General features: G+C 36.7%; 2 protein-coding genes and 1 long non-coding RNA gene across 4 annotated transcripts in view; 2 read left to right on the plus strand and 1 right to left on the minus strand.

Moving 5' to 3' along the window:
- The first annotated feature begins 355 nt into the window (after positions 1 to 355).
- Positions 356 to 7829, plus strand: LOC134530234 (uncharacterized). 2 transcript variants are annotated; one of them, XR_010074795.1, is made up of 4 exons: positions 356 to 431; positions 3900 to 4025; positions 5644 to 5770; positions 7646 to 7829. It is a non-coding gene; the product is annotated as an uncharacterized LOC134530234 (long non-coding RNA). The 2 variants fall into 2 exon arrangements; XR_010074796.1 differs by having other exon boundaries at positions 402 to 444.
- A 6845-nt stretch (positions 7830 to 14674) lies between these two features.
- Positions 14675 to 24275, plus strand: part of LOC134530236 (uncharacterized PPE family protein PPE62-like) — a 31943-nt gene continuing 22342 nt past the window's right edge. Inside the window, exon 1 of the mRNA XM_063364910.1 lies at positions 14675 to 14735. Within this exon, the coding sequence (XP_063220980.1) occupies positions 14705 to 14735 (31 nt within the window). The 5' untranslated portion in view covers positions 14675 to 14704. The remainder of the gene's footprint in view (positions 14736 to 24275) is intronic.
- Positions 16389 to 23762, minus strand: LOC134530235 (uncharacterized). Its single transcript, XM_063364909.1, has 2 exons — positions 23576 to 23762; positions 16389 to 19053 (listed from the first exon to the last, which is right to left on the minus strand). Exons 1-2 carry the CDS (start codon positions 23605 to 23607, stop codon positions 17730 to 17732), a joined length of 1356 nt encoding a protein of 451 aa, XP_063220979.1. The 5' UTR covers positions 23608 to 23762; the 3' UTR covers positions 16389 to 17729.

Below are 24275 nucleotides of genomic sequence, written 5' to 3' on the forward strand. Positions count from 1 at the left end.
CCATTACAATATTTAAATTTAAGTACCGAAAACTGTTAAAAAAAAAACACTATTTTACACCTTAAAATCCAAATTTTCCCGGGGGAGGACCCCCGGACCCCCCGCTTTAATATGGGGGCGGGGGGGCATGCTTCTTAACACCCCCCATACGCAAATCCTGGCTACGCCACTGCCGGGAGGTGTCAAGTGTCAGATTTAATGGCCTGTCTTATCTAATCGAGCGGAAATAGCGCGAGGGCGAGGGGAGATGTTGCTATGGGATGCTCAGGCCAAGAGTCCCGGCCAAGGTCGAGGCGTCTCCGCGTGACCTCTAAGACGTACTCTCTCCGTCCGGCGGGCAAAACATGTCATTTCCGCGTCTACTTAAGGCGCGCGACTCTCTCGCGATCCACCACTCAGATCTTCCTCTTCTTCGCGGCTCTCCGGCGCAGGTGAGTGCAGATGGTGAGCGGGGACAATCTCAAGAGGAAGATTGTCTTTTATGTATTTATTTAAGGGAAATTATTAATAATTTATTTCCTTTTTGAAGTGAAACTTCTAGTGCGACTTCCAACAAGGTTGCGTTAAACGTTCAACGATCCTGGGGAGGGGGAATAGAAAGAGACAGAGCGAGAGTGAATGCGTGGCACTCGAACGCATGCGCGTAGTATACCTGTTACAGGCCAGCGCGAGCGTTAGCAACGAGTAGCGTCCAATATTCCAACGCAAGAGGGAGAGAGAAAGAAATATACACAAAAGTAGAAAGTAGGAGAGAGAAAGAGAGGTAGTCGGTAGATCCCAAGCACATGCGCGTGGTATTCTTGCTATGCAGCGAAGTAAACAGTGTGAGCGTCGTGAAAACCAAAGGGGGAACTACCACTGATGCAGTTTTTGCAAGAAGTATTGAAAAAATAGAACTCAAACCTTTCGTATCTTTTTTAGTTATCATAATCCCATTGTAAATGTTATAGATTTGGATATTTCTCCACTCGAAAATGATAATTAAAAGATGCCATCAATTGTGAATTGTAAGCAATGTTAATAAAGTTTGTCTTAAAGAAACAATACGATTTCACTAAAAATCAATTTCTACCCCTTCTTATTTTCATTTCCACATTACGAAGTTTCACTTCTTCCGCGCGGAGGGACGCCACGCACTATTTTTTTTTTTTTTTTAGACTTTGTTAACAATATTCACTTAATTAACCAGGAAATTTAGCACTCACGAAAGCAAGCTTGTATGTGAGTGCATCTAGTCACTTCAAATTACATGCGGTATTTTGACGATTGTAAACATTTGTAAATGTATAGTAAATGAGAAATAAATATATAAAATATAACCCTAACTTTACATTAGTTATATAAAAATGAAAGTAAAAAGAGCAATTTATTGATGTAGAATATACAAATATTTATTTTCTGAATTTTTATAAAAAAACTATTTAAACTTTTTTTGTTGTTCCTATCAGTTCGTAGAATGTAGCATTGGTCCTATTCAACCCTCAAATGTTAAGTAAGCTTTTAGCTGGTAGAAAAAAAGAAAAAAATGTATGTTGTGTTTGGTTCTGATTGTATAAAAAATTTAATAATATTTATTTGTGTGTTTCTGTGAAGAAAAAAAAGACTATTGGGAAAATGTTGTGGCTCTGCAGAATTAATTCCATTAATATTCCACAAAAGTACTTACTTTTTCCGGTAAACTAAAATCTCTACTGGTCCGTGAAATTTGGCCAAACATACAGGAGACAAATACAGAGGTATTTGGTATATAAACGAGAGGGGCTTTACTGAGAGAAACAACTAGTGGCAAAAGGTTTAGTATAATAAATAAACATTTAATTATTTTGCATGGCCCTATTATATATATTTCACTACGATTACGATCGGCATGCTAAAGTCGGATTTTAGCACCGAAAATATGAAGAAAAAAAAAGTTTTTTTTTTGCCTAGTGACAAGAGTAGGTTATATCTTCATGTTCAAATATATTTGTGTTATCAATTTTAAATACACGCAGGTTTAATAATAAGAACGTGATATGCCATCTAGTGGCTTGAATACGCAGATATGCTACATTTACGCAGAAAATTGTTTTAGCTGTCCGTTATATGTATATCTCGAGTATTTGTTTCTACAAAGCAGTTTTGCACAAGTGGATAATGTACATAGAGGTACTTTGGGTTTTTTTTTATTATAACTATATGGAAAGAAGCTTTCAAAGCTATTGTCTAAACGACACGCATTTCAAGTAGCATTTAGGTGTTGTGTAGTCATTTGACATTGATGTGGGTGACCGTAGGACTTGAAGCCCTGAATTACAATTGAGTTAGTTTCATTCTTAGAAAATCAAGAACAAACGTATGCGACTAATCCTTTACTTTGTTTCATAAGGTTTTCAGTACGAAGGATTTTAAATATAATAACCGAGTGAACATGTTTAGGTTTGTGAAGGGCTTAAATGTAATTTTCACAGATGCGAAATGACTTGGTACAAAGCATTTTTTCTATTCGCACGTGAAGAGATTGCGATTGTGTTACGTCGTTCGCACAAATACCAGGTAGACGAATGCTTAGATTATATTGTTTTTTGTTCAAGTGATGATATTCGCTGGACCAATTATATATCATGTGATTTTGAACTCTATATACGATAGTGTAGCATAAAAATTGTCCACTTGTCACTATTTTCGTCAATAATGTTCTATCGTGTTTCAGTGAAAATTATACAGCTGTTATAAAGAATACGTCGGACTGGTTTGTATAGTAAAATGGCAAGGAAGAGCGACGCCACTTTTTGAAATACATTTTGATCTTTATCGCTATTTGAAAGCTTTGTGTTATTTCAGACAACATAACTTAAGATAGCTGTCACTGATTAATTTAAAACATGTTGTGGATTGTAGTAGGGTTTTATGTCAACAATTATAAATTTAAATATGTTCTAAGGTTTTCAGTATAACAAGTTAAAACATTTATAATAATGACGATTTAATTTTAAAAAAACTAACAAGAAAGCTGAATAATATTGCAGTTGTGATATGCAATTTTTTATTTTAATTAATTTTAACTAAGCAGCAAGTAATAATTTTCAGAAACATAGGTGTACTTAAGCTAACTGCATTTATTATCAGCAGATCTGTGATAGTTGATGTTAAAATTTGGCATAAGGTTTAAAAACTATAAAGTAAAAATACTAAATGCTTACTACACAGAATCGTTGACAATATTTTCGTAGTAATTATAAATATCTATATTTTATTTAAACAATAATATTTTAATCTTAGGCATGATAATTTACTAATTATCTTCTTGAAACAACCAGTTTAGAGCTATTGTAATTATTCCATGCACCTTAAACATACAAAAAAATATATATATTTCGTATTTGTTTAACCTTTTGTAGATAAACATTAACATCGAATAACAATAGCAGTGGCTGTTGTAACAACTTATGGGTGACTGAATGTGTGGAAATTATTGAAGTAGCTTGTAGATTTATTCCGTGCCTACAGATGAGGAAAAATTAATTTTTTTAATACTCTATTAGCACTTCAAATTCCTAAGCGGAGTTTAAAATTCATAGCAATATTACAAGTACATTACAAGTAGAAGACATAGCGTATTTAAATCGTAATTATTGTTTATTGAACCTGTTTAGTAAAATATTTTTCCAATTTGTTTGTTCCGTAAATAATTCATTCCTATTTTCATCAAATCCAAAAGTACTTTAATTAGCATAAAGTGTCCTATGGTTATTTAATAAAATACATATTCTATTTGTGTTACTACATAATACAATCATTGGATTTAATAGTAAGTTAATTTATATTTAATGGTAAAATTTTGAGTGGAATAATTTAGTATATTTAAAACAGCCTAATATTTTTTTATACTTTATGGTGCTTCTTTTTGACTGTTTTAGGTATCGGATTTCAAAACATCAAGATGTCTCTGCTAAGTGTCACCTTGACTATGACAGTTTCGGCCCTTCTGTTTCTTCAGCAGTATGAGTGCCAGATATATCTGACTACGCAAAACGAAGATCCTAGTAAGTTAAAATTCAGGTCAACCAAAAAGCATGAAATTTTAAAAAATGTCATAAGACGAAGAAGAAACACATTCTCACAATTTTGTAGGATAATTATGGGCCAGAGAACACGAACTAAATAAAATGATGTTTTTAGTCAAGTAATAGACTAGTTCATTTTGCATTGCAATCTTTCATATTCACAATTCATTGCGTTGACAGAGGCCACCTCATTTTAATTGTAAAATATTATTACACTTTTTTTTTAAATTAAAAGTAACTTAAAAAATTATATTTTCATTTTCCAGCAACGAAAGTTCGTAAGGACATTTATGGTAAACAAGCACCAACATAATTTGTCCACATCTACATTTGGCAGGTTTTTTTTGCTTCAACGAGCAATTTAAGTTTGGCATTGGCCTGTTTATTTGAGAAATCATTAATCTTTTGGGTGGTTATCATCCATTATTAAAGGGTTTGCTAAAAAAAAATATGCTCCTAAAATAATTTAATTTTATGGCCTCCATTTTGACACTTAGTTCTTGTTACAAAGCTAAACAAACTTTGCATTACAATTTTAGATAAAACAAATTACAATTAATTTTTATCAACTTTCCATATACATTCATAACTTTAGAATATTATTACTTGTATTGGTTTTAGTTACTTTTGATATTTTATTTGTTTGGTTATTCATACTCGGTCTAACTATACATTGCATACCTTTATTTGTGAGCATAAATCATATTCAGCAATAATTGTTACTGCTGGTTTTAAACACCAAACTCTACATTTTTACATATAACACATTTGTGAGAGAGAAAAAGTTGGAATTAAATGAATAAACAAAGAACTGTATGACAAAAAAGAGATTTTGTTAGATTGTCAGAAATTAATTTGTGCGCTTAAGGAGAATAAATAAATCGAATAACATAATTTGTGATTCAGCAGTTCTTAGACCGTAATAATTATTCATCTTTCGAAATTTAAAATTTGTTTTCTTTAGTGCAGGAGGCATAAAATTTAATATTGTCTAAGTCTATAAATCAGTGTAATATTCTATATGTAGTAATTCCTAGAAACTAAATTAATAATAAACGCCAAATGTTTGGGGAAAATATTTGTAGCAGATATCGACTCTTATCTTCAGCTATTCCACTTATTTTAAAATATGCTGTAATGGAGCCAAATGTTAAAAATTATGCCATTGTATAAATGTTATGGCTTAAATACTACTGAAACAAAGATGGCATGTTTCGGTATATACCTATATCTTTCCCATAAAATATTCTTTGTTCTCAAAGTGTATTATTTAATCCACAAAGCTGGCCACGTGTATTTATACTAAAAATAATATATCTGCAAAATCCAGGTTGTAAATATTTGAAGTCAAGATAGAGTGAATACCAAAACACACTTGAAGATCTCATTCGAGCATGCACACATAGTTAGACAAGTCCTGTACGACAAGAAACTAATCGGAACATTTAAATCATACATAATCCTGACAGAAACAGCAGCCAATGAACACAGAAGACACCGACTTATTTTATGTTCAAGGGTGCCTTAAATTGACACCAAATTTGTAGGCCTCTACTAATATTTCCCGTGACTACAAAACTGACGTTTTCTGTCACAGATCACCCGGGGAAATGCGTGTACAAGAACGAGCCTCATGACGTCGGCTCCGAGTGGACAGTGCCTGGATGCCAACGAGGATCTTGTCACAAGAACCAAGATGGAAAATATGAAATCACCGTAGCCGGGTGAGAGTAATATCATGTCTTAGAATTAGAGATTGAGTTGAGCAGACAGCGGGATTTACCTGGTGTGCGTCTCGTTTATGGTTGAAATCAAACACGAATAGAAAGTATAATCAGAATCATTTATAAGATGTACCAATGAAAATATACTCAATGCTAAAATAAATTCACTGTAACGTAAATTAGATTCGATATTTTAATTGTAAGCTCGTTACGAATAATTGCGAATATACGAGGGATTTAACTTTTTTTAAATTATTCTCACCCCATAAACTATCACATCTCTTTCAGGGTATTTTATAACAAATAAAATAATAATACAAAGGCCAAGCTACATTTCTTAGTGGTTTCCATTCGAATTACTGGTTTTATACAAATTCATTAGGTACCGTGGAGTCGGGAGTATTAACCAAAGACTAGCGAATACAGTTTTTTTTTTATGTTCTAACAATACTGAAATTTTTATTCCCATTATAAAAATTCAACGGGAAACAATGTCATAATTTGTACTACACAACAGTTTATAAATTTTAAAAGAGTTTTTTTTTCTTATTTTTCAATTATTATATTTTTCTTCTTCAAAAATATAAAGTTGAAAAAAACAAATTATGAACTGATACCACAAAATAAAAAAAGAAGGAAATGGTTTTTAATATGCGGTTTCTTTCTAGTCGTTGGGCCGGATACTGCCTTAATATTAAGAAGCATCTACCCGGTTGGTATAAGTGTACCAACATTTCTATCAAAATTATAGCAGGTATCGTTAGGGATGAGAAACCAGGTATGAGAAGTTGCTTCTCAGCCCTGATGAAGCATGCTGGAATGCATAAAAACCTAAAATCAGAATTGAGACTACGAGACAAATGCTTCCAACTTTTGCAATTTACTTTGGTAAAGTAGCCTGATAGACATTAAAATCATCTTGCTGAGTAGCAAATTTCGTTACTTCACTTAATTTATTAATATAATTTTTTTGCATATATGTTCCACACGTTTCTTCCAGGTCTTAAAGCCAATTATTTTTTATAATGAAACATCATTTACACTTTAGTAAACGTACGAACTCTAATAATAATCTAAAAATTGGAATGAAGAACCTTAGATAGGTGTGTGTATAAATTTCCTACGTACGGATAATATTTTATGTTAACCGAAGGAGTTAAGGTGGCTGCATACTGTTAATATCTTTGTTAAGGCTGGAGTTAAGTCTTGGTTTTTGGTCTCTCCTGTAAAATTCATCTTCTGCGAGTGATGAGATTTGATAGTCACCCCGAAGATATGCATGGTTAACATATCATCTCTTGTCCGACTTGCGGAATGCGTTGTTTTTTTTTTTTTTACGTGACTACGTCTAATAAATAGATGAACGCCGGCTGTACGCACGAAAATGTGTCCCAATACGCATATTGTCCCGTTGCACTGTGTCCCGTTACGCTCATTGTACGCTTGCACCGCATCTATCTCTCTTCCACTCGATTGGAACAATCGTCGATTTGAATTTTTCGAGGCACATTAACCTTGAAACACTACCATTCGATTCCTACTTTTCCTATCATCGTCCTATCCTTAACAGAATAACACAGATTGGAAGAAGTTAAATAGCAAAAAGGTGAAAAAGTTATAATTAAAATAATCCCTTCGTTAAAGTAATAAAAATATTTGAATTAATGAGTGCAAATAAAAAGTAAATTTATCAATTAAATTATAGATTTCAGTTCACTCCTTCTTTGTATCCATACAAAATAGTGATAATTCAATAAAAATGATTCAATTTTATTCATAAAAGTATGCAATCATTTCATCAATGTTTTGTTATGACGTTGTCACGTTAAACTATCGTCCGTAAACGGACTTTACGGACAATCAATTTTTTTTCAGATGCGGCTTGATAGGGCTGCCATCCGGTTGTACTGTAGTGTCCAACGACACGCTGCCGTACCCAGACTGCTGTCCTGAGCCCAAGTGCGAATAGTCTCCACACCTGTTGGCAGAGGATGGATACGTCTATGATTATGAAGAATTACAGTCAAAGTTCATTAATAAAAACCCTATTCATTCAAAACTCTCACTATTACAAATTGTTTTCACAGTCCCTAGAAATTACATAGGAGTTACAGTTATACGTGATTGATAGAGACCGGAATAATTCGATGGTTCATTTCATGATATTCTAGAATCTAAACAACTGTATCTTTATATTGCTTCTGTGATTGAGTCACAATTTATCTGAAGTACTTTGAGCCAATGAAAAACATTTAACCAAAAAAATTATCGTATCGCAAGCGTCCCAATTGACAGGTGTCACGAGTCAATAGCCAATGAGCAAGTGGCATTTAACCTGAGTATGTAGGGGATTGTGCAGTCTATCCCAGAGGTCATCGTAATCGCGAATTATTCCAGTCTCTAGTGATTGAGTTTAATATAGTGATGGTCCAATGAAATCCTCTAATACCATAAAATCCTCTGTATGAAGGGTTCGATATTCCATAAAAAATATTTAATTAAATATATTAAAGGAAATAATATTAATTAAAAATAATGATCATTGATAACCTCTGAAGTTAACTAGGTAATTTATTTTTCTTAATACCTATCCTGTTACCATTTCTTAACATATTGAACTTTTAAAATGTAATCATAAAAATTAAAATTATAAGATGTATTGATTCTGAAAACATATTTTACGAATGAAACATTTAAAGGGTTAAATGTTTCAACACCATATATCATATTTTAATTTCTTATACATTTCTTTATTTTTGACTCTTGGAACCTGGATTCAGAATCAAGGGTATATTGGAAGTACTCTTTGGGATTAGAATTCGAGAATATTGGGATTCGAACAATCACTAGTTTAATACAAATTAGGATTGTTATGCTATAAAAAGTTGTTATTTTTCTAATTGTACAAAAGTTGCATGAAGTTAAAGTTAGATAGTACAAATATATAAAAATAATGTAAAAAATAATGAGAAGATTCAACTAAAATATTACTGATGCCAAAGCTTTGGTACCGTGTAGGTTGAGGGGGGTATAAAATCTTTATAAATAGTATTCTTCCAAAATGATGGCAATATTTCAATTTGTAGGTGATTCGTAAACGGTTTTATCCTTTGTCTTAAATCATTTAAATAGTATCAGCACAGAATATATATTTTTAAGCTAAAGGCGTATTTATTCTAAATTTGTATTTTACAATCCATAAAAAATCGTATGGTGCTTTTTAGAACTGTGTGAAAATGTTCTTGGAGCATATTTATTACATGTCTACTAAACATGTACTAAACTAGAAAAAATTTTTATTTTATTTAAAGTTTATTTATAAACAATATAAAAATTGTGATTAAATTTTGTAATAGTATGTTTAATACATACATCATTGCAAATTGACAAAATTATGGTCCCGTGAGGTTTGTAAAGACCCCTGCATTCAATTAATTTGCAAACTATCTACCGGTACGTTGTACCATTAAGCCGTGTCGTAGCACGGGGGAACACCTTTTGAGGAAGTTATGACATTTATTATTTGCCTCGAGACTAGTATTGCAGCAGAGAGCACAGTCACACTCAAAAGTAAGTCGCCTCAGAATGAAACAACATTTTTTTTCTCCGTTAAATGAACGATAATATGACGTAAAATTTGTACGATATCTAACAAACATAATATTAAAATTGATAGCTCTGCTGATCACAAGTCTCAATCATGGAAGATGTGAAGATGAAGAGAAAATTTTCCCTGTGAAACTCCTAAACCAGGCCAACGCCAGCTACACAACTCTGACTCATCGGTAGAGACTGGAATAAATTCGCGAATTCATTTTGCGATAGGCTAAAATACAAATAGTTATAATTCCGTGCTGCCTCTGTTATTGGCTCACAAATCACCTGGATTACTCTGAGCCAATGAGAAACACCCAACTGAAGCTTGATCGAATCACAGGCTGCTACGTTGGGACGTTTCACAAGACAGCAGCCAATGAGTGGGTGGCATTTGACAGAGTGTACGTAGAACTATGGAGTTCATACTGGAGGTCATTGAACCCGCGAATTTTTCCGGTCCCTACTCATAGGTTACAAGGGCAAGGGAAGGAGGAAAATGTACACGACTAGAAATTATACAGTTATTTTACGGCCTCCCAACGAATAACGCACCTCAAACTAATCTAGTTTTCTTCTTAGTTCCGGATTAGTGGATCTTCGTACAAACTACGTCGTAAACCAAGATTGGAGGTGGGTATGTGTTTTGTTTTCCAACGGGTAAATATGAAAAATGTTTTTGCTGTCGACTTAACAGTTTTATTAATATGTTATTAATACTCCAGAATGATTCTTTTGCGAGTTCATGTTTAAAGTAAGAGAACTCATGACTGCAAATATGTTTAGTTATTTGTCCGTAAATTTACGAAGATTCCTGCATGAACTGTAATTCGTGTTGGCCGTAAACTTAATTAAACCTTTCTTAACAACACATTTGTAATGGTTTTTAGCTCAACTTCACGTTGGGATCGTAATCGATAGATATAGACTAGGATAGCTTAAGTAATTGGAATTGAGTAATGACAAAGCAGGGTGCACTGTAATGCCAGCTTGCTTAATTCAATGTCCCCACTTGCAAGGAATCCCGCTTTTCCTCGAACGCGCAAGTAAAATAACTCCACTTTACACCTCGTGGGCCCCCATATAAAACACGGAACCCTACCCTTCTTAATATCGAAAATTTAGTGCTGAAACAAAATATGTCAGTAATTTTTGCGCAGATACAGTGAATAAAATACACGAATTATTATAATTGTGCGTTTTCAAGGTCTCGCAATGATGATATCCTTCTTCACCTTACCTTAGTTCAACAGGCTTGACTTAATAGCGTAACATCTTTGACATATTGATAGCAAAATGCAGAGGTCATAAAATCTAACTCTGCCTACCAAAAAATTGGTTAGTCGGTACTTGAACCGGAAGTGATCAGATGCTAGCTTTAATCCACAGTCATTGCGACCTTTCTCAGTACGGAAGTGAGAGGACAAAACAACTTCTATTCCTGGCCCTAAATAAGAAATTTTTCATCAAATGAAAATTCTCCAATTTTTACAAATATGAATATTACAGATTCAGTTAGCAGTCGTGAGTTGGTACAATTCAGTTTTTAAGGAGCATGAGTTTTTATGATCATCTGCAAAATACAGTCTGCGCCACGTAAATGGTCCCGAATTTGACATTTCTCAAAATTAGTACCAATGGTCAACGTATACTTCTGCCACTGTTGTTCTGTTTTTTTTTCTTTAAACGCAGGGAACACACGATTAGATATTGTATCAATCTTGTGGTTTATCTAACACATACAATGAAAACCAGCAGTGGCGCACGTTCATAAAAAATTTAAAATTAATCTTTCCCATTGCAAGAATCATTTAAAGAAACTATTACTCCAGTTGTAGCTAGTGCAAAAAAATAATAGTAATCGCCACTGACACAGGAAAAAGTATTTGATGCAGTCACTATTATCTTCAAGCATTCCACAACATTTTATATTATGCTTTAACAAGCTCCATTTTATACGATTACATATATCTCATCCATCAAAGCTTCTCGAGTGCTCAAAATGTATTATATAAGCCAGCAAACGAACATCGTGCGGTTGTATGCGAGTGACAGATGGCCGTAGGGGCAAGCATTTTTCGCGAATAAATATGAACGCCTATTAGACTGCAACAAGTTATACTACTCACACCAGCGGTTTCTTCCTTGTGATTGGCGGACGTCTGCGAGAGAAGTCGTTTCCTTATTTGACCTGAGCCACTCAGGACGTGTTTGCTTCCGCGCTGACTCACCGTGATTAGTGTTGTAACAATCGAAATGAACCTGAAAGAAACTCACCCAATCACGAGAAGCAGACGATGCTACAATGTTTTAACTTTCAGCTAGTCTCGGAATCTTTTCGCGAAATATGCATGCCCCTACGATGGGTTAATGGTAGAGACCTGAAAAATTCGCGGGTTCATTTCGTGTTATGCTAAAATTCAAATAATTATACCTTAGTGCTGCTTCTGCCATTGGTGACTGTTAATCTGGAGGACTGAGGGCCAATTAGAGACCCTCACTCATAGAAGTGTCGAATCACAGGCCACCCAGTCGAGACGACTCACAAGTCAGCAGCCATTGAACAGTTGGCATTTTTCCGAGTGTCTAGATGATATTGGAGTCTATCCTGGAGGTCATTGAACCCGCGAATTTTTCCTGTCTCTAGTTAATGGTAGAGACCGGAAAAATTCACGAATTCATTTCGCGATAGGCTAAAAATACAAATAGTTATACTTCAATGCTACCTCTGCTATTGGCTCACAACTCACCTGGATGACTCTGGGCCAATGAGAAACACCCAACCAAAGCTTTATCGAATCACAGGCTGCTACGTTGTAACGTCTCAAAACACAGCAGTCAATGAGTGGGTGACATTTGACCGAGTGTATGTAGAACTATGGAGTTCATCCTACAGGTCATTGAACCCACGAATTAATGTATATCACTGGTACAATGCTATTGCGGACTGTACAATAATTGAGACGGGTTACTTGGCACGTCTCACACGCGTGGCTCTGGAATGCCCGCTGTCGCGTCACCGACAGCGATCAAGACGGCGGGTTTCGCGCGAACTGCGCGAAGAACGCTGACGAAGAACGGACGCGCGACCTTGGCGCGGGAAACCGGAGCGGACAGAGCGTCCGGATCTTTGACTCACGTGCTTACGTGGTCCGCGGGAAGCCCGTTGAACGGCGGCCAGCTGCATGCCGCGTGACGCGGAAGGGAAGCGGATTCGCTCGCGCTTCACTTGATGTAAGCTTTTGGACATACCCCATTGCTAAGCACATGCATGTCTGTAGAAGAAAACTACAAAAATTTGGTTGTCTGTAAAGTCGATTTACAGACGATAGTTTAACGTGACGACATAAAAAAATTGATGAAATGATTGCATACTTTTATGAATAAAATTGAATATTTTTTTATTGAATTATCACTATTTTGTATGGATACAAAGAAGGAGTGAAATGAAATCTACAATTTAATTGATAAATTTACTTTTATTTTCACTCGTTAATTCAAATATGTTTATTATTTTAACGAAGAGATTATTTTAACTATAACTTTTATACATGTTTGCTATTTAACTTCTTCCAATCCGTGTTATTCTGTTAAGGATAGGACGATGACAGGAAATGTAGGAAACGAAAGGGAGTGTTTCAAGTTTAATGTGTCTTGAAAAAGTCAAATCGATGGTTGTTCCAATCGAGTGGAAGAGAGATAGATGCGGCGCAAGCGTACAATGAGCGTAACGGTACACAGCGTAACGGGACAATGTGCGTAATGGGACACTTTTTCGTGCGTGCAGTCGGCGTTCATAGATTTATTAGACGTTGTCACGTCAAAAACCCAAAAGACAAAAACACAAATTAAGCAAAAAAAATTGCTTTTGTCAACAGTATATAAACACCACATTATATTCCATAACAGGAATATGGGGATAACAGGAATATTCCTGTTATGGAATATATTGTGGTGTTTATATCCTGTTGACAACAGGCAAATTTTTTGCTTAATTTGTGTTTTTGTCTTTTGGTTCTTTTTTTATATTTTTTTTTTGTATTTTTCTTCTACATGTACTTAGCAATGGCGTATGTCCAAAAGCTTACATCAAGTCATGCACTCCCATTGCACAAATCTTTCAAAGATAATTCTCGCACTTCCGGCGCAGTAGGCCGAGACGAAGCTCTGGATATTCTGACCTGGGCAGGGACGTAACTAGACTGCACTGTTAGAAATTATAGTAAATTCACGGAAATTTCAACGAAGAATTGAACTGAGGTAAACGACATCACAGCCCAAATTTTGAAATTTTGAAAGAGATATTCAAGATTGCAACAATCCCGTTAAAAGCCTGCATGATAGGTGTCCTAAGTGATCAAAAACAAAGTCTTATAAATGGTGTGGTAGAGCGGTGTGGGATTCAAAGAAACCCACTCCCCCTTAATCCAATATACACCGGACGAAATGACGTTTTCTAGGGAACGCATTAGTTCCCGAACACAATATTCTGGATCAGCCCATATACCCGAACTCCCGTAATCGCGGTGCGCCTAGGAAGGGGGAAGGAAGAGGGAGGAATCCACACATAACATAGAAATATACAACTTAGACCATTCATAACTTAGAACTATCTTAAGTTAGAACGATCATAACTTAAAACACATTACGCCAAAACACACAACTTAGTAATGTCGTAACTTATAATTATCATAACTTATAAAAATTACAAATGTTAATGGCCATAACTTACAAACACGTAATATAGAATCACACAACGCCGAATCACATAACTTAGTAACATTATAACTGAGAAACACGCAACTTAGAAACACACAACTTAATTCATTGCTTAGAAAAACACGCGCCTGTTCTAATTGACGATTCTAAGTTATGTGGATCAGCGTTGTGTGTTTCTAAGCAATGAATGTTCAAAGTTGTGTGTTTCTAAGTTGCGTGTTTCTCAGTTATAATGTTTCTAAGTTATGTGGTTCGGCGTTGTGTGATTATATATTACGTTTTTGTAAGTTATGGCCGTTATAATTTGTATTTTTATAAGTTATGATAATTCTAAGTTACGACATTACTAAGTTGTGTGTTTTGTCGTAATGTGTTTTTAATGTGATGTTTTTTTCGAGGATTCTAAGCTACGACTGATCCACATAACTTAGAATCGTCGACTAGAACAGGCGTGTGTGTTTCTGAGTGACCACAGGGGGCCGAGGAGGGAGGGAGGGAGGGTATCTCCCAGCAGGCTACGCGCTGGATCGTGAGTCGAGGTCACCTTGCCGCGCCGCCGCAGCATATATCTTGGCCGCCGCAGCCGGCCCGGGTCCAGTCCTCTCCTGCCCGCGCAGCGCCATGGTCGCCCACGCTCTCCTCGCCGTCGCAGGTAAGAGTCGCTTCAAGGCACGCTCCTTTGTTTCCTTTCCTCGTCATTGCTTTTATCTGAGGGTTATTTATAAAATAATTACTGCATACCTCTCGTGCATTTGTGGTTCCACCTCAAATATTTTCAACAGATACTCAGTGTGGGGCGACTGAAATGCTGCCCCTTGGAAGGGCAGCCCATCAGGATTTTTCTGAGAGTAGTGTTTTTGAAAGGCTGTCTGAGTTGTTGCCCCTTGGAAGGGCAGCCCTTCAGGATTTTTCTGACAGTGGTGTTTTTGAAAGGCTGTCTGAATTGTTGCCCCTTGGAAGGGCAGCCCTTCAGAATTTTTCTGACAGTGGTGTTTTTTAAAGGTTGTCTGAATTGTTGTTCCTTGGATGGGCAGCCCTTCAGGATTTTTCTGACAGTGGTTAGTTTTTAAAGTGACCTAACCTAACCTAAACTAACCACTGTCAGAAAAATCCTGAAGGGCTGCCCATCCAAGGGGCAACAAATCATACAACCTTTCAAAAACACTACTGTCAGAAAATACCTGAAGGGCTGCCCTTCCAAGGGGCAACAATTCAGACAACCTTTCAAAAGCCCCACTCTTAAATATATCCTGATGAACTACCCTTCCAAGGGGCAACAATTCAGGATTATCAAATTACGAAAATAGACACATTTTAAGATACTGGAAGGGCTGCCCTTCCAGTTGCTTTACAAACTAACCACTGTCAGAAAAAATCCTGAAGGGCTGCCCATCCAAGGGGCAACAATTCAGTCAATCTTTCAAAAACACTACTGTCAGAAAAATCCTGATGGGCTGCCCTTCCAAGGGGCAAGTTTTCAGGATTATTTAAACACTTAAAGAAACAAGTTTTCATAAATTGGATGGGCTGCCCTTCCAGTCGCTGTACAAACAAACCATTGCCAGAAAAATTCCTGAAGGGCTGCCCTTACAAGGGGCAACAATTCAGCTCCCCCCTCAGTGTAATATAATGGATGTAAAAGGCGCCCAACTCTTGGTAATTATCATTACTTAAAAGAGGTAAATATATGTTGAAAATATGCAAGGGAGGTATCATGTTAAAATTTTAGAAGTATCCCTTTAAAAAGTAATAATGAAAGAAAAAAACGAAAAAAATCAACATGCCGTGAGAGACCAAGCCTTTAAGGGTAAAAATCTCAATTATTATGCTTCTGTAATATCTTGTTTTTGCCCCATGATTCGAGTTAAATTTACTACATAACTTTAGCTGGATATTATTAAAGGGTCCCAAAACGTCAACATGGGTTTGAGGTTGTTTGGCTTGTGGCTCCTAGCCGCGTCGACATTTCGGTCGCAATCTTAAAGGTAGCAGCCTCCTACAGTAGAGGACTGTTTCCTTGAAAATGGCGACTGCTCTGTCAAACGAAAATTTACTGATCCCATTTGCCTTCGATGCGGCTAGAAACCAAAAGCCACGGTTCCTGAGAAAGGTGACGGAGAATTCCTATGATAATCAGTGTGTGTTTATTGAAAGGATTTTAAAAAAAATTAATTGCAAATTATTGTTTTATCGCAAGCGTGAACTTAGAGAATATATTCTTATGATACATTGTCGTGACCGAGCGGCTGGTTCCTTATAGGTGAGGCTATGTGGGGCAGCGGAGCGATAAAAAGCAATAACTTAATACTGCAGACAGGACAACTCTTATTATTATTCATCATTCTTGGCTCGTTACAAGTATTAAACTCTACAAAGCTTTTACATCCACTTCTTGATACATAGAAATTACAAGTACAAACTTAAGACTCTACAAGTCTGTTCCTTCTGACAAAGCTCTCAGTCCCCATCCTAGGACCTCCTCCTCGGGAGTCTCCCGACACACTCTCCGTCTGTCCGCTTCCTTCTCCCGGGGCAGAGCGCACTCTCCCCCCACCCTTTCTCGTGATTCGTCGTGTTCATTTACACACTCGTTTCATGTTCAGTCCAAGGATTCAGTCATTGTTTAACCTTGTGATGCGTAGTTTCCTCTGCAGGAAACAGTCTGTTTGAACCACCACACATAGCTAACATTTGGTTAGCCAACTGACGTAGAAGGCTTGTAAACCTTCGACAGGCATACTCATCGTTCGATACACAAGACATGAAACACTCTATTGAAACATTACTCATTATTCACCTTATGCTTATAATACAATTTAATACCAAAATTATAGTTATAGTATATTTATATTTCTAATACTAACCCAAAATAACTAAAATAACTAGGTGCTTACGACACCTCCCTTGCGGGGGAAAAAGAAACAATTAAAGAAAATACAATTGTTTCTTTACACCTCTCTTAGTTTGAAATGGGACTTAGCCATCAACGACTAGTCTGAGTTCTCCGTAAACTGTTTCCTCTCAATTCGATCCTTTCCTCTAGCTGTCTTTCGTTAACGGAATGGACCAGCTCATTGCTTTCCCTAGGTCTGTATGTGTTTACAATTGTTGGTTTAAAACATATGGTTTTACAATTACAGCAATCACCGTCCTTACACCTCTTGTAGCAATTACCGACAATAGTTTTACAACATCCACATTTTATACAACAATATATACATAAAATACAACTTAATGATATGATAATGATATAGGACATTACAGATACTCGTGAAATCACGTTTGTGTGTTTTATTTTCCATTCCTCTTCATTTATCATATGTTCTACTTCCTCTATTTTGTGACCGGCAATCTTCAAATCGTCTAACCGAGTTATTGTAGGTTTCAAATGTAACTTTGTTTTTAATTTCTCAAGTGTTACTTTATAGTTTGTTTCATCACACAATCTATGTCAAGATTTATTTTGGGAATAACATCTTTTGTGCTAGTGTTAGTAGTTAACTCCAGTTGGGAGGATATAAAGATGTTGGTACCATAACCTTTACATGCACTTATAAACTTAAGTTTGCCAGTGTCTTCCACTGTTGCGTCAAAAGGTCCAGTTTGATCGCAAACTATAGTAATTTTTTTCTTTATCTGGCGCAATCTATAACCATTCATTGTGCTCTAGCTGAATCCAAAGGGTCTGCTTTAGCTCTACTATTTTCTTAACACAATTGCTAGGTATAGGACCTGTAGTATACAATAATTTGGCTGCACAATCTTCCCGTGCATAAGTATTTATCAATGGAAAGGTTTGTCTACACACTCTAAGAGTTTTAGTTATTACTTTACACTTATTCAATTCATACTTGCTTATTTTTGCGTAGTACTGTTTTGAGTGTTCCATCATAATATAATCCGTTTCCGGATCTATGAAAACATATTTGTTTGTGGCAGTTTTCATTTTTACAGGCAATGGAATGATTCTATATATATCAAAAATTAAATTATCAGTTACTGGTAGTCTAATTACATAACATAAAATGTTCCTTTTGCTAAACACTTCCAGCTCCATCAGGTTAAGAAGAGAACTATCTTTGATTGTTCCTTCTGGTAATGGTAAATTAAATTCTCGAGAATGAGTAGATTGAAATGCATTGAAATATTCAACGATTTTTTGTGGTGTTATAATATGGGGGTTTAAAATCCCTTTAAATGCATTTATTATGGAATTCAAAATAGATTCACATTGAAATGAAAGGGTTTCAATTTCTTGATTTAATAGAGTCAAATGCTCGTTTACTCGTATTCGTAGGTTATGATGAGATAAAGCGTCGGTTACATTCGAGTTTATGCGGTTTATCTCATCTGTAAGTTTTACTAGTTGGTCAGCTAACATTTGCTGATTCCCATTTAAGTCTTTAACAGTTCGGTTCATGGTTTGCAAGGTCGATTTTACAATAAAAATTTGTTCCTTACTCAGCTTAAGAAAGTCTAATTGTTCGCTCTCAAGTTTCGTAATTTTATTATTATAAAATTCTGCATCTTCTTCGTCTAGCGTACCAAAAATCACTTTACTCAATTGCCCTATTAGGTTAAATGGAAATAAACTTCTTTTTACTCTAGGACTAACATGGTCTTTGGTTATACCTCCTATAATTTCTATGGTGCGCGCAATGGCGTCTAACCTGTTTGATAATTTTGTTATAGTATTAGAACATAGAGTTTTACCCTTATACACCGGAATTTCCTTATTACATAATTCATTTACAACACTTACATATCGTCTTAACGTATTATAATTATTTTCAGGCTGACTTAAATTTAAATAGGAGATTAATCTCCATTCAGTATTATACAATCGTCCATTGCTGTTATGTTCGTAGTACAGTCCCGAAGTTTCTTCAATTTTAGTGATTTGAATGTCTAGTCTTGATGACACTCCACTCACATGTTCAGGGTTCAGCAACAGGGTAAAAATGAGTTGACTGTAACATACCAATTAAAAGTACGGCTTTAACCTGTTTGCATGTACCTTTACAAGCTTCTTACGTTTGGTAAGGATGGTTATATTTACTCCTTCTACTTTTACAACATTATAGGGGCCTACATATTGGCTGGACAGTTTCTTGGACCTACCTCTTCTGACAGTCTCGTCATACAGAAGGACTTGATCACCAATATGAAAAATGTGCTGGTTCACATGTTGATCATAATTCCTTTTATTTATTTCTTTAGAGATGATTAAATGTTTTTTTGCTAATTTGAAAGTCTCTTGCAATTTTGTTTTTAAGGTTTTGACATAATCCTCATAATTATAATTCTTTTCTATAAAGTCCTTCTGTAGGATGCCAGGAATATTAGGTAATGTACCAAATAATAATTCATGGGGTGTAAATCCCGTGGACCTATGAGGCGTAGTGTTATGGACAAAAGTGGCATAATTTATCCATTCGTCCCAATCGAGTTGGTTGGTGGCGATGAAGTGTCTTAAAAATTCAGTGAGGGAATGGTGCCATCTCTCTAGACTCCCATTAGATTGAGGGTGATAGGCAGTTGTTTTGATTTTGGCAATTTTTAACAATTTACACACCTTCTTAAACAGATCACTTGTAAAATTGCTTCCTTGATCTGAGATTATCACTTGTGGTATACCAAATCTTAGTATTATTTCGTTCACAAAAGCTCGCGCCACCGATTCGGCTGTTTGGTCGAAAAGGGGTATGGCTACCGTATACTTGGATAATAGATCTTGAAACGTTAGTAAATATTTATGATTATTGGCAGTCTCAACTAGTGGTCCCACAATGTCGAGAGCACATTTTTCCCATACTACATTAGGCGTGTCCGTAATTTCAAGCGGCATTTTTATGTAAGGTCGCGTTAATTTATTCCTTTGGCAAGAGTCGCACCTTCTAATATAGGTTTCTATGTCTGTTTTCATCCCGTTCCACTTATAATATTGTTTTATTCGGTCGTATGTTCGGGCGATCCCTTGATGGCCTCCTATCGGTGTGTTGTGAAATTCCTTAATAATTTCCCGTTTCCTTTCCATGGATAATTCACCCTCTCGCTTCTCAGTGTTATCCTCTACAGAGTGAGATTCGTCTGTTGTCAATTCCTCCATTTCTTTTACTTCGCAAAGCCTACTCAGCGCATCGGCATGCATGATAGTTTTACCGGCTCTGTGTTTAATCTCATATGAATATTCTTCCAATTTTAACCGCCATCTTAACAACCTGGAACTAGGGTCTTTTACGTTAAAAACATATTGTAGAGGTTTATGGTCGGTTATCACCATGAAATGGCGACCTAATAGATAGGGCCTGAAATATTTTACAGCCCACACTATCGCTAACATTTCGCGCTCAGTCGTCGAGTAATTGACCTCCGCCTTATTCAACGTACGGCTGGCATAGGCGACGGGCTTGTCCTTACCTACTTCTCCTTGGGACAAAATGGCTCCTATAGCTAGTTTGCTAGCGTCTGTCGTCACGATAAACGGTTTATTAAAATCCGGATACTGTAAAATTGGTTCTGAGGTCAGGATTTCTTTTAGGGTGTTAAATGCAGTTTCCTGTTCGTCTCCCCAGATAAAGGGAACGTCACTTTTTACAAGGTTGTAGAGGGGTTTTGCAATTTTGCTGAAGTTCGGTATAAATCTTCGGTAATACGAGGCTAATCCGCAAAACATTTTGATGTCTTTAGCGTTCTTTGGTCTAGGGTATCCCTGTACTTTGATTACTTTCTCCGGATCTGGTTTCACGCCATCGTCGCTAATCATGTGTCCTAAAAATGTTACCTCCGTGCGTAAAAACTCGCATTTATCAGGTTGTAGCTTAAGGTTATGCTCTCTCATTCTAGTGAAAACCTCTCTTAACCGGTCGTTATGTATCTCTACTGATTGGCCATGTACTATGATATCATCTAAGTAAACAAGACATTTAATTCCATTTAGTCCTGACAAAACAGTGTTCATTAATCTCGTAAAGGTCGCAGGAGCTCCCTTTAACCCAAACATCATTCTGCACATCTCATAGTGACCCGTCGGGGTACTAAATGCGGTTTTGGGTTGATCTTCCTGTTTCATCCTTACCTGCAAATAACCACTAGCCAAATCTAGGGTCGAGAAATATTTTGCTTGTCCTAATTGATCTAATATTTCTGTAATATTCGGCATCTGATACACCGAGTCCACTGACACAAGATTCAGTTTTCTAAAATCTACAACGACCCTCCATTTCTGTTGATTGGAAGCGTCTCGTTTTTTTGGAATCACTAATATAGGCGCGTTCCAAGGGCTCAGACTGGGTTTGATAATACCCTGTTCTAACATCTGTGTCTCTTGTTTTTTAATTTCCTCCTTGTGAATTTCCGGAATACGATATGGTTTTACATTAATGGGCCTCGTCTCAGCACCTGTAGGGATACTATGTTCAATGGTCGGCGTACATGTGAGTGTATCACCGGGCAAGTGAAAAATGTCTACAAACTCTTTGCATAATTTTAGCAATTGCTTTTTCTCTGTGTCGTGTAGATGTTCTACCCTTAACATCGATGCCAATTTCTCTTTCCTTTCCCTATCGGAATTTTGAATACTCAACAATTTCGCTGTAGAGGGTATTTCCTCTAATTCAACGACGGGCATATCTACTTCTACTTCGTGTTCGTTAGTATTTAATATAGAACATAAACATTTGCCATTTATCACTTCCGTCAATCCATCTCCTAGATAAACTCCCTTTTCTATTTCTCGTTTTTCTACTAGTCCTAATCCTTCGTTGCTAGCATTTAATTGCACTATTTTTTCGCACCTAGCTGGTACATGAATTCTCATATTTTTGACAGCATGATCTTCTTCACAAAAGGGGATTTGCTCCTTGTTGATTATCAGTCTATTATATTCGAAATCAACAACAGATTTAGTAAAACTTAGAAAATCTTTGCCCAAAATACATGCATGAGGACAAGATTCTATAATGTGACATTTATATCTTACTGTGGAAGATGGTAAACAAAAGTTTAAATTAACAGTCCCTTTTGTAGGCATTACATCGGTGGCTAAACCGCGAATCTTAGTTTTCTCCTTTTTATCACTGGCCGATAGGATACTCTTATTTAGAACATTCTCTCTTATTAGCGTTATGTCGGACCCTGTGTCTATAAGGCAGTCTACTGCTTCACGTATTTCGTCTAGCTTTAAAGAAACTATACTACTCTTGGTACAGATAGCATCGTCGTTACTTTGTTCATACTCTATTCTAGATTTTCTATTGCAGCTGTCTGTGTTTGGCTCCTTAGGGTGCATACACCGCTGCTCGTAATGCCCCCTTTTTAGTTTCCCGCGTTTTCCCCATGTTTCCATAATCGCGATTCAGTATAGGAAGGTCTATCCTCTCGCCCTCCTTTGTTAATATATCCTAATTCCTTGTGATTTCTTTGGTCATACCTGTACTGATTTGGGTAATCATTTCCTTTTGAAAAATTGGTATTGTTGTATTTTCCGTATTTGTTAAAGCAGTTTCGGGCATAATGTCCCGGTTTACCGCACTCAAAGCATGTGGAGTTTCCCCTGTTTCTCTCCTCTTTGTAGGGCTGAAAAGTCTTTCTGTCATCTCTTTGTTTACGTCGACAATTCGCGTCTGTGTGTCCTGTAGTGTTACAATTTTTACAAAATAGCTCTCCTACGTGTACATATTTTTTCCATCCTTTATTTTTATCGGGTTTTCGTAAGAAACATTTTTCTAGTGTGTGTCCGCCTTTTCCGCAATTCGAGCAACTGGGCCTTCTTGTTACCGTATCTCCTACTTTTAACATTGGGGGTCTAATTCTCTCCTTAAGAGACAAAATATTAGACTCCTCCTCTAGTGCCGATTCTACAGCTAACCCTAGAGTCTCAATTTGAGCGCCCTTGCTCCGAATAACTGTTTGAATTCTTTCATCAGATAACCCTTGTACGAAGCAGGCTCTAGCCAAATGTTGTATTAAGGCCATTGCCCCGTTTTCTTGCGGGCGGGTGCATACCTTTAAGGCCGCCTCTTTAAGTTCAGTTACCATTGTATCGACTCGGCTACCCCAGTTTACAACAGGCTCATGTGATCCCTGTCGAGCATTAAATAACCGACAAGCGTAGAAATCTAAAGTCCTGCGAACCGCATAATTCTCCTCTAAAATTTCTTTTACCTCTTCCCAAGTATCAGTGTTTTCGCGGACTAAAATTTTGGCTTTCGCGTCCCCAACTATTTTTGATTTTACAAACTTTAACAGCACTCTATGACGTTCTGGGTTCACCAGTTCAAAAGCTGTGTCAACATTATCGCAAAATTCTTTGAGTTTGTTTTTTGTACCATCAAATGGTTTATTTATCAATTTTAACGCCTCTGTTACGGAAATAAAAACTTCCCCAGTTTCACTTTCCTCGTTACTGTCAGCCATAATTGTGGAGTAAACGTAACCCTCCTATTTATACCAAACTGTAGGTATCATGCTTAACGTATTAGCCGTACTGACCTTATTATAATAAATTTCGTGAGGGTACCCATGGCCCTCAGCTCTTCACACGTAGCTCCGGTTGGTCGTCTCTCGCGCTGCCGTCTGCAGCTGTCCTCTCTTCCCTACTGCGGGGCTATCATCGGCTGGCGGCGTCGGCTGTTCCTATCTGCTATGTCAACATCCTCTTGGACTCTTGGAGTATGACGAGTGGGGCTCTACGTCGTCTTCGTTGTTGATGTTGTTTGGATACGTTGTTGTCTTTTCCTCGCTGATTATCAGTAGTCCAGTCGCTGCCTCGCGGAAGTTGATATCTTCTTCAAACAATCTGACTCGCCGTCGCTCCTGGGATGCGGTGCTCTGATACCAGTGACGGACGATTTTCCTTTCTCTCTTATTCTCTCGTAGATTTGTATTCGACTGTCCTTACGCAGTATTCACTCACAGCAACCCCACATCTGACACCATAATGTCGTGACCGAGCGGCTGGTTCCTTATAGGTGAGGCTATGTGGGGCAGCGGAGCGATAAAAAGCAATAACTTAATACTGCAGACAGGACAACTCTTATTATTATTCATCATTCTTGGCTCGTTACAAGTATTAAACTCTACAAAGCTTTTACATCCACTTCTTGATACATAGAAATTACAAGTACAAACTTAAGACTCTACAAGTCTGTTCCTTCTGACAAAGCTCTCAGTCCCCATCCTAGGACCTCCT

This window comes from Bacillus rossius, chromosome 3 (genome assembly GCF_032445375.1).
Source record: "Bacillus rossius redtenbacheri isolate Brsri chromosome 3, Brsri_v3, whole genome shotgun sequence".
NCBI classification, from domain to species: Eukaryota; Metazoa; Arthropoda; class Insecta; order Phasmatodea; family Bacillidae; genus Bacillus; species Bacillus rossius.

What these genes read in the sequence shown, in the direction of transcription:
- LOC134530235 (XM_063364909.1), bottom strand. Translation starts at nt 23,607, where the DNA reads ATGGGTACCCTCACGAAATTTATTATAATAAG. An exon ending in ACGAAATTTATTATAATAAG is followed by an intron (nt 19,054 to 23,575) that starts GTCAGTACGGCT and finishes GGTATGTTACAG; the next exon opens with TCAACTCATTTTTACCCTGT.